Source organism: Fistularia commersonii, chromosome 25 (genome assembly GCF_037954325.1).
Source record: "Fistularia commersonii isolate RoL2024-O1a breed Wild chromosome 25, RoL_Fcom_v1.0, whole genome shotgun sequence".
NCBI lineage: Eukaryota > Metazoa > Chordata > Actinopteri > Syngnathiformes > Fistulariidae > Fistularia > Fistularia commersonii.
The window spans coordinates 7,397,342-7,415,671 of record NC_141308.1 but is presented as its reverse complement, the minus strand read 5'-3'; the positions used below and the strand labels follow the sequence as shown (position 1 = coordinate 7,415,671).

The 18,330-nt window shown below is 37.3% G+C and overlaps 1 protein-coding gene across 1 annotated transcript; it reads left to right on the top strand.

Moving 5' to 3' along the window:
• The first annotated feature begins 1,306 nt into the window (after positions 1 to 1,306).
• Positions 1,307 to 17,195, top strand: slc25a36a (solute carrier family 25 member 36a). Its single transcript, XM_086172746.1, has 7 exons — positions 1,307 to 1,748; positions 3,501 to 3,665; positions 4,589 to 4,666; positions 6,029 to 6,129; positions 11,555 to 11,621; positions 11,704 to 11,993; positions 13,710 to 17,195. Exons 1-7 carry the CDS (start codon positions 1,708 to 1,710, stop codon positions 13,901 to 13,903), a joined length of 936 nt encoding a protein of 311 aa, XP_086028872.1. The 5' UTR covers positions 1,307 to 1,707; the 3' UTR covers positions 13,904 to 17,195.
• The last annotated feature ends 1,135 nt before the right edge of the window (positions 17,196 to 18,330 follow it).

The window sequence follows — 18,330 nt, the reverse complement described above, 5'->3', positions numbered from 1 at the left end:
TAATGCTTTTCTATCTCAGTGACAGTTGAAACACTTCACTATTTCCCTTATTCATCCATTCATATAGTCAGACACTTGGGCATTAGAATCAGTTATATTTTCAGTATCCTGCACAAGGTTATTTTGACACAGTCCTTAGGAAACAGCTGCCCTCTAAATACCAGATGGCTCCTCTGCCCATTGAGTCATGCCAGCTGCATAAGATTAAACCTGTCTCATTCACATTTCATCTTCCCTGCTACACTGTGTGATGTCAGTGCCTTTCAGCACAACACACACTATGATTAAATGCAGTTGATGTTTCGATATCTCAAAACAGTTGATTTAGGTGGGTGCTATGAATAATATGCTTAAAACGTGTTTTTAAATTCCGTCTGAATTTTTTTTATGGAATTGAAATTGGTGTCAATATATTGTTGGGATAATATAATCTTTCGAATAGAAATGTTAATTCATGTTAAATTCGCTTCATAGATAGTTCATTCATAGACTATCAGACGACTTGATTTCACAAATCCAAAAATCCTATAAGGCTTACGCCAATTCGGAGTAAATAAGAGACTTTTTACTGATGCAGCACTGCAGCAAACGAAACAATTCAAAGAGAGAAATGGATACCCCAACAGATTGCGGGTCCCATTCAAACATCACATGGACTTGATGAAAACCTTCTAAGACCCAAGCTCTCTTTCATTATACATTTTTAATGACATTGCTATGTAGTTTTTGAGAAATATGATGTCGACACATGGGCACACTGGCTCTGAATTTCCAAAGAATACAATACAGTTACCCAGAATGTGATGTCCTCACATGTGGACGCCTGGTCTCAGGAGGTTATCGTTTGATATTAAATTTTGATCTTTTGAGGATTCCTCTATCTTTACTCATCATAAGATTATTCATTGCGTTATTAAAGATTGAAAGCAAAAAAAAATTTCTAAAGATTCACGATGCATTATAATTGTCTCTGAACCAGTACAGCAAAAATAATTACTGACATATTTAACCACCTCAGACTGAAAGGCTAAGCTGTTAACCAACACGACCGATTATTATGTTTCCAGACTTTCACGTTTAACATCACTTTTCATCCTCAACTTTCGACATTTAGAAGCAAAAAAATAATAATAACCCTTGGACCTCAGCGATATCTAGGGCTCTCTGTCTCTGATTCATTAAGTGCTGAACATGTGAACAGTGCATGATCAGGGCGGGGCATCGTTGCGTCACGAAAGAGACTGACCAATCACAGTGACTGATTCCCAGCCTATGATTGTACAGTAAATACTATGGGCTCTACCTTCTTCCTTGCCGCAGCGATGAACGCGGGGAGAAAACCCAGTGGATGATACATATAAACGTCTGCGCCCGACCCGAGAGTTGCTATTCTGTCGGCGGTTAGCCTTGGAGCGCTGTCTGCTGTTTGGCTGATGCTAATTTACGATAAGAAGCTGTAGGAGTGAAGAAAGAGAAACGTGAGCAGGCGATAGATAGAGAGAGAGAAAGAGCGAGAGAGAGGGGGTTTGTCGGCCCACTGCAGTCTGAATCACCCAAGACTCGCCCCGCCGCTGTTTCATCTTCGGCGTTGTCGTTTGTTTCATCGACGTGCGCATCCTCACGGGCCGAACGGCGACGGGAAGCAAGTTCGCGGTTCCACCTCTGCCGCAGCCCCACGGTTTGCTGCCAAGCAGAGCATGCTAAATAATGAGCCAAAGGGACACATTGGTTCACTTGTTCGCCGGAGGGTAAGTCTAACTGATGTTTCAGAGTAAAAATATCGGGGTATTTCACCTGGAACGGCGAGTGGGAGAAAATAATATCTCGTATAGCTCACGGCCGTGACTAAGCTAGCTAACGAGAGCAGCGCGTGCACGCAGTACTACCCTGGCAGCAGCGTGTGCACGCCAGTGTCAAACTGACGTTCGTCATTTATCAAGTCATTTTCCCTTCACCACGAGTAATGCTTTTAAGGTTAATATATATGTGTGTATATGGATCAACGCTCTTGCATACCGATCACCGATGTCTCTCGATATGGCTATGTCATTCGTGCATGACATTGTAAGAGCCTTATTTTGAAGGGATGTGAAATTTCCGGGCTCCTTGTGGCGTATTTGTCTGCTGTCGCAATGACATTTTCTTCTACATTTTCTGCAAATGTTTGTTTTTGAAAAGTCTGAACACTTGGTTTCATAACATTGTTAATGACCATTCGCATGATTAATTCCATCTCGTGACTCTTCATAATTCTTGATAAAGTATTATAATGACCTTTCGAAATTCACCATTCCTGTGCTGCACAGCATCGCATGCATACAATTCATTTGAAGTGATTGCATTGCACAGACAATGAAATCCATACAATGGATGAAAACATCAATCACACCGCCGAAAAGCCTAACAAGCTGACAAGAAAAAGTGAGCTGAGTTGTTATATTTAACAGTATGTTGATTCACTGCGCATCAGGTTCACGCTTTCAAGGCTTTGTCTTGAGTTTGTCTGTCTTTGTTATATCTCTGCGCCAATCTAAATTCGTTTCAAATTGGTTAAACTCATCGCAATAGAGTTCTGTTGCTGTCCCTCTTTTGGGATTATAAATGCAAAGGGAATGAAGAAACATAGTCTCCTTGAAAAAGCACGATGCATTAGCTAGCTAGGAAAAGAGCTGGAGGCTTCGGCACCGTTTATTCCTCTCCCTGTCTCTGAGAGATCCAGCAGCCGTGTAAGTAGGGCAAGGGTCACTGTTGCCAGTGAGCATGAATGTGGGTCGGTCTTTTGAAAGGTAAATATAGCCGGTGCTTCGTAAAAGCAGCTGCAGCAAGAGGAATTTCTAGCCAATAGCTGGTTTTGGGGACACCACTTCCAAACAACTATTATTTTGATTGTATTATTTCTACATTTTTAGCCAACTAGCAAGCCCAGGGTAGAAAGCAGGCAAAGCAGGAGAAGTCTGGGGCAAATGTGGGTGTAACAAAAAAAATAAAGTGGTGGGATCATAAAGAAATTGGTGAAATACATAATGTATTGATGAGGACATTAAACATAATGGCTGGATTTCAGTCAGCCTTAGTTTGTTTACTTGTTTTTGATTTAATTCACATGGAGGTCAAATTCCCAGCATCAGGCTCTTGGGTTTCCCAGTGTCGTATATACTCTCACTCACACCAACACTTGTTTTTATTTTCAGTTTGAATATGCTTAGGGTCAGCGAATCACTAAACCATCTGGCTCAATTTTGGTTCAGTCTTCTTTTTCATCTTTTTAGTTAGTAAAACACATTTGGTTGTCGTTAAAGTCAGTGCTTGTTTCTTTCCATTAAACTGCATAAACTCGCAGAAAGTATTGACAAATTTTAGTTTCAGTTTTTGCTAATTTTTTTTCAGTATCTCTTTGATAGCTTGTGAATGCAGATTTTTTTTTTTTCCGTTAAATGTCTTCTATTTCTGTGCGGCTTTGCTTGATTCCTCTTCTGTGTTTTCTCTTTTTGTTTTTGCAGATGTGGAGGTACAGTGGGTGCCATTTTGACGTGTCCATTGGAAGTGGTGAAGACCCGACTACAGTCTTCTTCTGTCACTTTCTACATCTCTGAAGTACAGCTCAGCACTGTAAATGGAGCAAGTGTGGCCCGTGTAGCTCCACCAGGGCCTCTGCATTGTCTCAAGTAAGGAGAATGATGCTTGCTCTTTTGGCATAACAGAAATACTTGTTTGTCTATCTGGTCATTTTGTATTTGCTCAGTGTCTGCTGAATAATTTATTTGGGGAAAAAATTGAATTCAATCAAGATATGCTTTGGCAAGGAAATGAAAAGAATCAAAGATATCAAAGTAGGTCAACATGCAGAGAAGGGATCAGACTTCTGTTTTAGAGCAGAGTATGTCATGATGGTTTACTGTAAAACATTTTTGAGATGTAAGGATGTTATTGTGAACAAAAGGGCAGAATCTCCCCCATCCCAACGTGAAGGTAATATTTTGAACAGAAATATGAGTTAAAAAAGAAACTCGGTCCAGTTTGGAAGGAATTTATTTCTGTCATGCTGAATTACCTTTGTCCTAGGCTGTATATATTATGCATGAGTATTCGTTGTGACAGAATGTTTTTATTATTTACCTATCCGGCCATGTTTAGATACACTATTTTAAACTGACAAATGTAGAAAAACCTAGTGAGGCACCATTTATAGCATTATAAACAGTATTCATAGCAAAGGCACCTGTTATTGCATTTATTTTGGGACTCTTATTTTGGGTATGTATGTTGATAGTGATCCTGTGTATAATATTAGACTTGTGCATGTGCATGTGTGTGCATGTGTGTGCACATGTGTGCGTGTGTGTGCTTGCGTGCGTGTGTGTTGCGTCTGTTGATGGGGATTTTCTGTGAATTCATAACATATTCTTAGTTTTCTGCTTGTATGATCCCAGTTGTCACACAGCAACTATGCAATTTAGACATGTCATACTGACAATGTCATTATTAAGGTTACTCTATAAATGTAAAATGTGAAATGTGGTCTTTATATTGAATGCAATGCAAGCTTGGTATCAATTCAAATGTGAAGTAAACTGTTCTCTCTCTGCAGGTTAATCTTAGAAAGAGAGGGAGCCCGTTCACTGTTTAGAGGACTGGGACCCAATCTTGTGGGCGTGGCACCTTCCAGGTATGCACTGTATTATTTAGTTTTTGTCAGATGTTTCTTAACCTATCGAACAGACTTAAATAACACTTGATTATATTAAAGGGCAAACAGAATAAACAAATTAAGCTGTCGTTCAGCACTGATGGTCACCGTAACTCCTTAAGACACTTTATAGCCTTGACTTGTTACTTTGAGACTTTATAGTTTTATTTGTATTTCTTATTCTCCCCCTTTTTTATACTGTTTATACAATTTTTCTACTATTATTTATTATTGTTATGTTTTACTTGAAACTCTGGCACAACAATTTCCTTCGGGATATATAAAGTTGTTCTTATTCTTCTTATTCTTATTCTTATTCTTATTCTTATTCTTATTCTTATTCTTATTCTTATTCTTATTCTTATTCTTGTATTCAAATAGAAGAAAGGCCTATCTACATCACCAAGCACATTATCTGAGATCAAAGATATATCTTGTTTCATTTGCAGAATACATTACTGAGCACCTGGGCACTTTGTAGGCTTCTTGAAATTTTCAAATAAATTTCAACTTACTAAACGTCAAGAAGCCTACAAATAGTACAACATCCGGAAATTAGTGAATTGCTCGCGGCACTGCACTGGTTAATGACCATTTCCTTTCAGTGCTGCTTGGCTGGTCAGGGTTACTGAACAGCGGAGTCAAAGTTTGAATGAACCTGTCACAACAGCAGTCACCAGCCTGCTGTCACACGGCTAGCATATAACAGTTGCATGGCATCTTTGTGGATCACCGGGAAGGTCCATTAATAAGATTGTTTGTATGCCATTCCATTTCTTGACCCATTGGTCTGTCATGTTACTGCATTTTCATCACATGACCATGCCCACCCTACTGTACCGATTCATCATAATTTCTGCCTCTTGAGTCATTGTGCTTCTATTTCATTTAATTAGTAGTGGTCAGTTTGTTTTTGTCAGTGTTTTTATATTCATTGAAATCGATCTTTGCCCTTGACAGTAGATCTTCATGGCTCTATCTCTGACATGCTTAAAATTTCCTTGTGTACCACAATTGCATGTGTATTTCTCTGTTGAGAGGCCATTTGTGTAGGTCTTTGCATGTTAAATGTTATTTGAGAAACACAAATGAATATGTGTGTTTGTGTGCATATAAGCTTTTTTGTTGTTTGTGATGAAAAGTCACCACCATTACACTGATGCCTAAGGAAAGGACTTGATGAACTCATAGCAAAACACAACACCTCTCTCTTGTTTTTTAAAATTGTATAGAGCTTTTTAAAATTTCTTTTCAATTCACTCTTTAATTAATTAATTGATTAGTTAAAGCATTTTTCATAATTCAAAATGTAACAAGCTTTTTTTTCCTGGTATGCCACAGGGCAATCTACTTTGCTGCCTATTCTACAGCCAAGGAGAAGCTGAATGGCGTGCTGGAGCCAGACTCCACCCAAGTGCACATGGTGTCTGCAGGGATGGCAGGTAAAGATGGCTCCTTCTCCCCCTCCCTTCTTCCCGTTTGTCCTTGTCTGAAATATCTGTCTGTCTGTTAGTCTGCCTGGCCCGTGCCTCAATACCAGACTTTGCAAAAAAAAAACAAAAAAAAAAAAAAACACAAACCCAAAAATTTTTGATTATTACTGTCTGTCCTCATCAGACAATTTCACTTTACGTTGATTTTTCTTAGTTTTTTGTTTTTACAAATAAATATCCTTGGGTGCTACTTTATCCCTTTTACCCCTCTCTATATACATGTGTAGGATGGGTGATCTTCATCAATATTAACATCCAAAGCATGCTAAAGGTAACAAATGTTTTTGTTCTAAGTAGATATTGATTAGCTGTTTTTTGTAAGCACATATCATTAGGGATTTTTTTTAATCAGAAAGCACAATTTAAAACTGTAGGATCAAACTGACCCTGAATATTGATTGTGGCCTTTTCTATAGTCCATGTAATTATTTGTCATTTTATAATAGTTCCAGAATTGTTTTTGTTGCTTTTTTCTGAATTGTCATACTTTCAAAAGTAACATTATATTAGAAAGGTCTCAACTACATCAATCGTATCAAAAAAGAACCTTTGTACTTTTTTCTTATATTTTCAATCTTATTTTGACATCTGAACATCTATTGTGTCCCACATAATACTGAGAAGAAGGCAGTTCTAAAATATATTAAGGTGCTGGGCTGTCTTGTACATTGTCTTTTCTGCTTTGTGCCACTGCTAACATTACTAAAACAATTTGCTATCAATTTTTAGCTATTACAAAGGAGGAATACCAGATGGTCCTCAAAGTTTAGGTTGTGCTTTCCTCTTTTAGCCCCATTGTTCCCCAATGTCTTCTTTTTATTTTCTTAAATCCCTATCACCCTTCTGTCCTTTAAAAGAATATTTCATTTTGAGGCCTCTCCAAAGGCATCTGTAAATGGTTTAACATCCCAGTTGTTACTTAAACAGTGTGGTCTGGGCCACCTTCTTTGCTGTGTGTATAGAGGAGAGAGCACGGCCCCGAATGGTCAACCGGGGCCCCCTCGCACTCAGGCGGAGACGTCAGGTAGCACCCCATTTCTTTACACTGGTATGATGAAAACCATGGTAATTTTTTCATTAATACTAGTAAGTTATAATGGTAATTCATTTGTAATGATATTTACCATTGCTTATGGCAATGTTCTAGTTGCTGGGTTGTAGTTTTAGGTTCTCATGATAATTTTTTGGTTTTGTCTATTCTTAAAACATACCAATCCCCCCTTCCCCTTAGACTATTGTCTTATCCCACTAACTGTAACAGTTAAGACAAATAAATCTGTGGATTTTTTTCTTTTTTGCTTTCAGCACAAAAGAAATGCTAACCTTGTCACTGTTGCTGTAATTTATGTGCTGCATTTTGTCTTTTGTCATTTTGTGTGTTTCAGTCAGTACCTTTTTGATAAAGAGAACAAAAAATGCAGGTCATAATGAGTTTGCCTTTTCAAATTTATTGATAAAAACAAATTACTATCATTTATTATTCAAATGATCTCTACATAAATTATCATTTGAGTAAAGGTAAGAGGAAAATCATGGAATTGAAATTTAATCTCTGTAATTAAAAGTATTTAACATAAGGCACAGAATACGGTTGGATAGTTTTCTCTCATTAGGCATTTAAGTGCTGTCTTTTATTTTCTTCATGTTGCACAAATTTCTTTGCCATAAGAGAGGCAGTGGATTGCAGTTCCAGTTTCGTAAAACAACTCCTGTCATTGGCTCCCCCGGAAAGGGTTTTTTACTCTCTTTTTGCTCGAGAAGAAGTTCTTGTACTTAAATTTGTTTTTCCTCTCATGGCTTAATCTAAAGCATGTTTGGTTTCTGTATGTAGGTCAAATTGAACAAGGATTATGGTGTGTCATTGAGGGCCCATTGTGCACAGAAATGCAGCAAGTCGAGCTTTAGCTCAGTGACTTGGTAACTTTTATTTACTGAGTACATTTGATTTATGGTTTTTTACTACGCTTTAATATTTCAAATAGAATATGTTAATTGGAAAATTAAACCGTTTGTTTGATATTCTTTGACATATTAGTCATACCATTTCAGTGTAATAGACAAAATAGATGACCATTTTTGGTAACACTTTTTACAGTTATGAAAACCACAATTTACTGTAAATATTAAGTTTGGAAATTTGTCATTATGTCAGCTAACTTGACTACATTTTTGCCTTAGGAGTTGTTGTTAGGTAGCATATTTTTTTAACCACATAAGGACATCATAGTATTATTGTTTAAGGAACATGTCAGCTTTTGGGAAATTTTTGGATTTGAGATGCAAGCCCGAGTAAACCTATAAACACGTGTCCTTCTCAAAAACTCAATTAGTTTTTATCTAGTATCAGTATCGTAACCATTAAAAATAATCAAATACAGTACATATGGAGTTAGCCTTATGCCAAACACCATTATCTAACCAAGTAGTCTAAAACAAAACTAGCAAACTAAATCTCTTAAAGATACAATACGGAAAACTTTTCTCATTTTTTTTGAAATTGCAAAGCCTTACAACTAAAGACCTAGTTGAGGTGATGTTTTTGATAGGTGAACCTTCTATAGACGAAGGAGCTTTGTGACATCACAGCACCCTCCTTTTTTCCCTCAGTAACAGAGGTGTAGTCCTAGAAATTGCTGAGAAAATGAGCATCTTTGTGTCATTTTTATGTATTATTACGTAAGTACATGAAACACAGCATTATCTAACTTTTTTGGAGTAGTCTGAGTGTGTACTATGACTTGTAATAAAGGTGGGCTGCTGATTCCATTGGCTACAGTCAATTACTATGAGCTAACTTGCTGGAGGAAAGAGTCTAGCAAATAGACAAATTTTCCCAAAGCGTTGTTTGGGACATATTTGACAAAACACGTAATCGGAAGCTGGCTGAGAAAATATTTAATGTCTTGTTTGTCATGAATCCATCTTCATCATATCCTCATTGGTCATTTCTTCACTTTCATAGCTCATCATTATCATCTACCACTTACTGTCTGTTACACAAGGACAAGGTTAGCATTTCGCCCTGATGCGTCTCATTATGAACATCAATTTATTAAGCCATTTAATGTAATCTATTACTATGATCACTTTAAGGCAAGAGGTTCTGAAGAATACATCCTCAATGCTCTCCTCTCCCTCTCTCTCTGTACTTGTGTTGTACCTCACTGGAGCTGGAGTTTTTGACTGGGTTGACTTCTGTTTAGTCAACATTTTCTTTGTTTCAGTTGATAAAGGGGAATAAAGGGAGGGATGAGCTGGAAATAAAGTGGGGAAAAAATATTAACATAAAGTATGAGAGTCAATGCGAGGAGATGTGGGAAAGATGGGAGGAGGGTCACTCCTTTACCTCCCCTCTGTTCTCCATATACCTGTAGGAGAAAGTGGGTTGGGTTGATGGGTTTGGTTTTGGGTGTGGGGGTGGGTGGATGTGACTGCTGCTTGTGTGTGACTGTGGTACAGAAAAGCCTGTGTCTATTTTAGGGCTTTACTGTAAAGCTTTCACCCCTGCGTGATTGGGTGGGACATCCCCGCCATCTGAGCCCCCCAAATCTGCAGGCTACTAGCTGCAGCGGGGAGGAGCTGGAGGAGCTTTGCCCCTCCCTCGTGAGTACACGCCATAGACGCTACTTCCTACTACTTCCCTCTTTATTTCTTCTTCCTCCTCTCCTTTTCTTCTTTTCATGTTCTATTCCTCAACAGACCTGTGTCCTCTCGCCTCATCACGCAGATGCCTCAATGTAGGGCTGTGCTGCACTGATACAATAGACTTGACTCCTGTCTCTTTATTTACTTTCTCCGGTGTTAGATGTTTCCTGCAAATGGTTGTTTCATTTCTATGTGGTACAGTGTTTTACCAAATGACTTACTGTCTGCTCTCATGGCATAATGTCTGCTTAAAATATCATTGAGTGTAAAATAATTAAACAGAACTCTTGCACTCACACAGAAGGATATTTAACTCATTTTCTGCAACCTCATTGTTGCCTTTAAAAAAACAGGACTGGGTGTAGAGCAGATTAGTTCTGCTGAATAATTAAAACATTTTATTCAAACTTCTCTCTCTTTGTCTTGCCTATAGTAGTTATACTGGTACAGGCAGCTGTCTGTCTAAGTAGAGGCTCACCAACACTTGTTTATTGAGTCAATATCAATTCAGATATTGATAATGTCCTTTTATACTTTATTGATATGCATGTAGATGAATACTATCTGCAAGTATGCCTCAAATATATTCAAGGTAGAAATGTGTATGATGTGAGATATCCCATTCAGTCTTTTTCTGCTTATATGTATGAATGATTTCAATGATATCATAGTCATAGAGGAGCTAATGTCAACACAAGATCCGCATGAATATTGTGTAACACTGTAACATTATTTTTAGATGTCAGTGATGGAAAGGAAACCAGGCTGACATTAAAAGCTGTTTGACTTGAAAGAAGCAAATTTCAATGTCAGGATATGTTGGCGTATCACATTATGTGGATGTCAACATTAGGGTCTTTGAAAGATTTTGGATTTGATTTAGTTATATACAAATCAAGGCAGGAAATATTGTCATATTTCAACAGTATGCTACATAAATTGGTTGGCAGATATGCTGACTATCACATCTTAAGTGCAACAAACATAAACATCTAAACAAGGTTTGACACGGATGTGTTTGTAGTTAGAGCAGACATCAGAAATATTTATTTTTTTTCCGTCTTCCAACAAAGACAAAAGTATCAATGTATCAACCTTTCATTGTATTGGCTGATAACTTGACTGAACAGTAGATTAGTTTGGCTCTGTAGTTAAAAAGTTATCTGGCATAGTTTACAATGAAAACATGCAACAAATATATATTGTGGCTTGATTGTTCAAAATTGTATACCTGTTTGATGAAAGGCCTGAAGTTATGCTTTTATTGAATGCTAATTGAAAACGTTGAAAAAAGTACACATTCTTTCACTAAAACAAATGAAGTGCTTGGTCTTGTCTTCCTGACTTTAATATAACACAGTCAAGATGAAAAAGTAAGGTGCGCAACACTGCCCTTCATGGTTTATTGCTACTTCAGGAAATCTGTTGTTTTTACTTCCTATGAATTTTATCAATATTTATCATGTTCTCAAAAAATGCGTTAACTGTCAACATAATGATTTCTTGAAAGATAGAATTAATATATATTTTGACTCAATGTGTCTATTTCAGTTATTACTATTTGTATTTAACGTGAAAACCATTTTAAAAAGTTATGTAATTTTGTTCCATGAAGCACGTTCCCACTGTCCTTCAAATAGTATAATATATATAATGTGGTTGATTAGATTATGCATTTTCCCTTGTCTCTGCATTTTTCTGAACCTCTGAACTCTTCTGAATTTCCCAGGGTTCACCGCCATCACAGCCACCAATCCTATTTGGCTGATAAAGACTCGTCTGCAGTTGGACTCCCGGTGAGTAACTGAAAGCACAAGGAATGATTGTCAAAATTATATTTTTGTTGTCAAATATTAACTGTGTGCGTTTGTAACACAGAAATCGGGGTGAGCGGACCATGAACACGTTTGAGTGCGTGCGGCGGGTGTACCAGATGGACGGGCTGCGAGGTTTCTACCGAGGAATGTCGGCATCATATGCTGGCATCTCTGAGACTGTGATCCATTTCGTCATCTATGAGAGTATTAAACGTAAGCTGCTACAGTCCAAGGCCCACACCAGCATGGATGACGAAGATGAGTCTGTCAAAGATGCCTCAGATTTTGTTGGCATGATGCTTGCAGCTGCTACTTCCAAGACCTGTGCTACCACCCTTGCCTACCCTCACGGTAAGTCTTACTCTCCTTTTTTCTTAAAGTCAAATGCTAGTGTTATTTAGATTGGCCCGCTTAATATTAAACTCCATGAAAAGATTAGAAATCCACGGAATGCCTACGGATAGAATTTCTGCCATCGATATCTGTTATCAATCAGTCTGCTTAAATTAATAGGAGTAAAAAAAAAAAATCCAAAGAAAAAATATGAATTTTTCAAAATCAATATCCTTATTGTGTTGCAGTATTAATGTATCCCAGGCTTCATCAACATTTGAACATAATACAATTGTTTTTGTTGAGGTGATTTCAGCATGATACTTTTGAATAATCTGTAACACTCATCTCAGTGAATATTAGCGTTTGTTTTTCTCTTACTATTAAATGTGCTTCTCCATCTCCCCTGATACGATGATAGTTTGTCGAGCTGTCTGTGAGTTGTCCTTCAGACTCCCAGACCTGACCCTGAGGGCCACCATGAGAGCGTGTGAAACATAACATTTAGGTTTAACAAAAGATTCATTTTGTTAATCTTGACAAACAATTCTATATTTCCTATTTGTTAAAGTATTCTGATGAGAACTTTCATATATCTACATGGTTTTGAGGGACCAGCTAAAAAAAAGAGGGCTCCATCGGGGTGAGTTTGGCTGACCATGTTAGTTCAAACGATGAGCCCAGGGATGTTCGGTAGCAGCAGAGGAACCAGCCATTTTTAACTTTGCTTTTTTTTGTTAATTTCTTGTTGTGACTAATAAATTCTGCTTGCTGTAATGTACTTGAGACAGATCCAGTCTGGATACTGGAAGTTAGTTTTAGTGTGGTTTTACACTGAAAAACCACAGTACAAACTAGAGCTGCGACATCAACAACAACCACCAAAATTCAACAATCTTACACCCGATAGATTTCTGTGTATTTACTGTCAAAACAAAAGCGTTTAAACTTGAGGAAGATGTCAGTCAACAGAAGGATGAATTCAGACATGGTCAGGGTTGGACTCTGCACATATTTGGCAAAATGCTTCTAAAACTGACAACAATCGATTGATTATGACCCAAATGCAACAATTTGAAATTATTTTTACATTTTTGAAAGCGATGATACTTTTATTGCTTAGTTACTCACCTGACTTAAAGTCTCTTCTTCAATCACGCGTTCATGGCTTTGCTTGATATCTTTTGCGGCGGTGTTGAGAAAATAATTGTGTCATTGTCAAAATACTCAATGACCTCACTGTGTGAAATTTAGAAAGAAGCTGGCAAAGTTATCTAGGTCAACTATGGTCATGCTAATTTACTACTTCTTAGGTAATGAATCCTACTTTTATATTTACAAGGAAAATGATTTACCCTATCCTCAAAATATTGCAATATTTAGTATGTACTTCAAACTTAGATCTACTGGTTAAAAATGTCTAACAGGCAGCAACAGCAAGAAAAACTTCTGGTATAACAGACATTCTTAATTGTGCCGTTGAAGCTTTGCCAGTTTTATTTCAACATCAAGGTATAAAGTGACATCTGTTTGCCTGAAGAGAAAATGGACCTACATTTACACCACAATATAAAAAAATTGTGTTAAATGTTTGGGTATACCTGTACAGTTGAGGTGGATTTCCCAAGAGTATCATCAACTTCAAACAATTGATTTTCAGTTCCAGGTATGTTCTAAAGCTTGATGAGTTTTCCATTTATTAAAAAGCATTGTTTTCTGTCTCTCAAACTGCAGAGGTGATCCGTACACGGCTACGAGAAGAGGGAAGCAAGTACCGCTCCTTCTTTCAAACTCTACTGACAGTCCCCCGGGAGGAGGGATATCGGGCACTGTACCGTGGCCTAACAACTCACCTGGTCAGACAAATTCCCAACACTGCGATCATGATGTGCACCTATGAAGTGGTAGTATATTTGCTTGGCCGTTAGTCCCCAAGTCTGGCCTCATCCCTGCTTAAAAAGAGAGCGAGGGGTCAGTTAGCAAATGGCTAAGAAGAATGCCTTCTGGTGAGAACATAATGAAGACCAAAGGAAAACTGAAGATGTGCTAGTGGACCAGCAATGTGCAACTGAATTACAATGAACTGAAAGACTCCTTTTGTTACAATATCAGCATCAAGACCTCAAATTTCTGTTATTACACTGCTGGAATAGAATGAGGGAACTGTAGGTCAAAGGAGACGTTACAGTACTTAAGTAGAATGAGAGAAGATGGTGTGACAGGGGAGAGACTGAAAGCACCTGTTAACTAGAAGGTACCTCAGAAGAAAATAATTTAGAGCACAATTCAGCGGCCTTAAGTAAAATTGTTAAAATATGGATCCTTGCATCCGAGTGAATCCTTTTATTTTTTACTCTTGGATGGTATTGTGAAATGGGGAATGCTAGAATACAACAGCTTTTGATGAGAAACCTAAAGAATATATCTTAAATTGAATAAGCCAAGCCTCTGTTTATCTTACGTTTTGATTGGCAGTTCATATACCATTACTCATCTTTGCAAGAACAATGACCTCATGCATTTCTCTATGTACATGTCATTTAATTCCTCTAAAGGTTATGCAAGGCAGAACCTAAGAATCTAATAATCCAAGAGTTTGAAATGGCCTGTCATTTAAGTAGACACACCTCAGTCTTTGTAAACACTTGTGAGCTGAGTTTCCCTTTGTATCATTATTTCTGGGTGATCCAGTGCCTGACAGTGACAGGCTTCAGTTGAAATTGGCCTTGTGAGTTGTCAACAGCGAGACTTATTGCCAATTTCCATTAATGGCTATCCTTCAAAATTACTTTTGACAGGTGTTGGCCCTTTTGAAATGGAGCTTCAGTCAGTTGGGACTGAAATATTCATCGAGACAGCAGAACACAATGCATTATGAGATCAGTAGCCAGTGTCAGCACACACGCAGCAGTGAAGAGGCACATTGGGCATTACCATTCTGGACATAGTTTCAAACAATCCAGCTCCTGCAAGAGTGTTACCTGATGTGTCAGTAATATTCATTCGCCAACTGAGACATTTAAGATTTGACCCAGTTTACATTTCAGTCCTCTTGTTAAAGGAGTTGGAAACTTGCTGGGAGTCTTGGTGGTCCATTGACAAGATGTGCTGATCAACAAACTTCTGAATTGTACCCAATTGTCATTCGCTATCTCAAGGCATCTCCCTCTTTCTCTCTGCTCTTACATCCAGCCAGATCATTTGAAACAAACACAAAATATTCCCTCAAAAAGAATGATCTTGCTCAGAGAGAACCAGATTTGTTGCGTTGTTTGACACAATACTCAGCACAAAACAATTGTCATAATGTGGAAATGGTGGGGGCGCAGCCGAGGCGTGACATTCAAGGCCAAAGTATTTCCTGAACACTATCACTGCTCAGGATTTTAATATCTTGTGTGTAAACATGAGACCAATGTGTCTTTTATGTTCATGTGAATTGTGCCGCTGTCCAAAAGGCTTCAAGTATCCAGTACATGGCTGCTACTTGATTTAAAATGTGACAGTGCAGGGAAATGTGGGAGTGGTAGATGTGATCCCGTAACCCCAAACCCCTTTCAGTTTGTGTGTGTGTTTGTGTGTGTGTGTGTCTGCACGTGTGTGTGTGTGTGTGTGTGTGTGTGTGTGTGTGTGTGTGTGTGTGTGTGTGTGTGTGTGTGTGTGTGTGTGTGTGTGTGTGTGTGTGTGTGTATTAAATTAATATCTACTCCATATTTCCCTCCACTTAGTATGAATCTTGCAAGACATTGTGGTTGGGAGTGTGGAAAAGCTACAATACTTTCTCCCTCCTTTGCCGGTCTTTCCTTCCAGCGGCTTCCAGCTGACCTGATAACATGCACTTTTGTGGCCTTTAAGGGCTTGTGCTTTGCATTTTACTGTGTGGACAGTTTAAATGTGTACATTGTAAAAAAAAAAAAAAAAAAAAAATTAAAAATGTATTATCTCAAAATGTTATTTTGAACAACTGTTCTTATAGCAGATATATTGTACAGTATCTCAGTACTAGTGCAGGATGTTCTGTGTGTGTGTGTGTGTGTGTGTGTCTCTGTATATAATATAGATATTGTATGTGCATATCATTTATTGTTTTCCTTTAGGACCCAGTACAGTCATTTTGCATCAGCAACTGTTTCCATTTTTGTGCAATTTAACATTGTCTTGACATTGACTCTTGACGGTAATACTGAAATTGCTTGACTATTTGTTTAATGCTGTTAGGTTCCATGCAAGTAGTAGTGCTAATATGACTGCATGTTGCAGGGTTAAATATTTTTATTCAGCATAATGTGCTGGAGCATCAGTTATTCATTTCAATGCAGTTCTTTTGATCATGTTTAGCTGTTGCCATCTTTGCTAAGGTTCCCTGTTTGTCTTTCTTGTAAGTGTTTCTTAATATCAAACTTTGACTAAAAAGACGGAAGTGTCATAATATCAGTATGATTAGCACTAACAGATTTCCACTATCAGTTGGAACTTTCAAAACCGAATTTGATGGATCCACACATATGAAGATGATTTTCTTAAGAAAAGGGAGATGTAGTCTTCTAAGCCATCTGTTCAGGCAATGCACAAAACAAGTAGTCAGTCCCAACATGTAATTCTGATGACATTATCATCAAATTTTGGTGCGTTAATGCTTCCCAACCCCAACGGTATTTATTCTCCAAACAACTTTTAAGTTTATCCAGGTGTCATGGTGTCTGCAGCGAATCTTGAGCTTTCAAACCGGTACATAATGCTGTTTTTAATTTCTTTTTATTCTTTTTTTCCCCATTACTTGCAGTATTATTTTCTGACTCAAAGCAAAAGCCTATGTTGTAAGCTTTATTAGTTATTGATTGTTGGTCTCCACTGACATTTTGCAAGCCCATAGTTGCTGACTCATTAAAATGTTTTCCAGTAAAACACTGATAGCTTTTATGTCTTTGTCTTTATGGTTAAAAACTTGAGGACAAATTACCAAAATGTGACTAAACAGACAACTGGATGAAAGGTGCATTTCACTTTCTTTTTTTTTTTTTTTTTTTTTTTTTTTTTTTTAAATATGTATTTTGGTACCATTTTCAATGTCTGTATGCAATTAACTGTTCACTACAGATGTGGACAGGATGCAGGCTCATGTATGATTGAAGGAGAACTGGAAAATCGGTTCTAGTCAACTCAATCTTTGGTGTATTTGTTTTTGGACACAGAGATAAATAAATTTACAACCAAACTAAAGCTGTTTTCTCGTTTTTTGTTGACGGAAAATAAAGAATAATTTCGATGGAAGAAATGTCTTGTGTAGTTCCGCACATTGGCCACTAGATGATGCCATCGTTTTTTAAAACAATTCTGCATTGTATTCTTTTCAAGATGATCAGTGCGTATTAATTGTTATGATATTGGACTAATACACATTTAACATGAGAGAATTTCAAAAGTCTGTAAGGTTAAGATAATTAATTATTGAATGGTATAGATTCTGTACCCAGTAAGTCACATAAAGTGGTCTGTGCAACACCTGAGCACACATCTATCAGCTGTGCTCTAGTATCTTCAAAGAACTTAACATTTTGAATTGACTTCTTGGTAGACATCTCGTTTATCTCCCTTTCAATATACCCTTCATAATGTAGGATTTGTTAAAACACTCAAAAGCTGAGAAAGAAGTAATGATCACATGAAGATCTCAGAAATCTGGAAGAGCACATTCCTAAAAATGCTGTCCCAGAAATTAGTATATTTCAGAGCATAAACTGACTGAAGACTTCATTAAAGCGTTTATATGATTAAAATTACATCCTGCTGGTAATGATGTATGGGATTACATTATATAGTAATACCCTTGATATGACATTAATAAGAAAGATCACAGTTGTCTGATAAGCTCTTTTGATGATTATGAAGACAAAAACCTAATAAAAATCATACTACTATAATTATCAAATCAAGATGCATCGATTTCTATAGCGGTCCACCACCAAGTTTGCAGTTAAACATATATTTAAACCTGATGATTAATTATTGACATAAATCACTAATTCTATGACTTCATCCTTTGAGTTTAGGTGACTGAAAGTGCTAAGTGATGGATTGTACAGGGAAGGGAAGTCACTGGCAAGATCACTGATGAAAGACATCCAAGTGTATTTATTGATGTACTTTACATTCAAAGGACTTTAACTTGCAACCTAAAATCCAAATCAAATTACATAACAGTAACTTAATAAGTTTTTAAATTCCCAATTTAACTACATATTACCTTTTATTCTTTACTGTATATAATGTACTTTGTCCACTCTCAGAGCATAATTCCAATAAAGCTGATTCTGATTATGACATACTCTTATTTCTTCTTCTTTGTACAGCTTTG

Bases quoted from the DNA above. Each gene is read 5' to 3' on its own strand.
- slc25a36a (XM_086172746.1), top strand. From the start codon at position 1,708: ATGAGCCAAAGGGACACATTGGTTCACTTGTTCGCCGGAGG. The intron at 6,130-11,554 runs GTAAAGATGGCT...TGAATTTCCCAG, and splicing joins GGTGTCTGCAGGGATGGCAG to GGTTCACCGCCATCACAGCC. The intron at 11,994-13,709 runs GTAAGTCTTACT...CTCAAACTGCAG, and splicing joins CACCCTTGCCTACCCTCACG to AGGTGATCCGTACACGGCTA.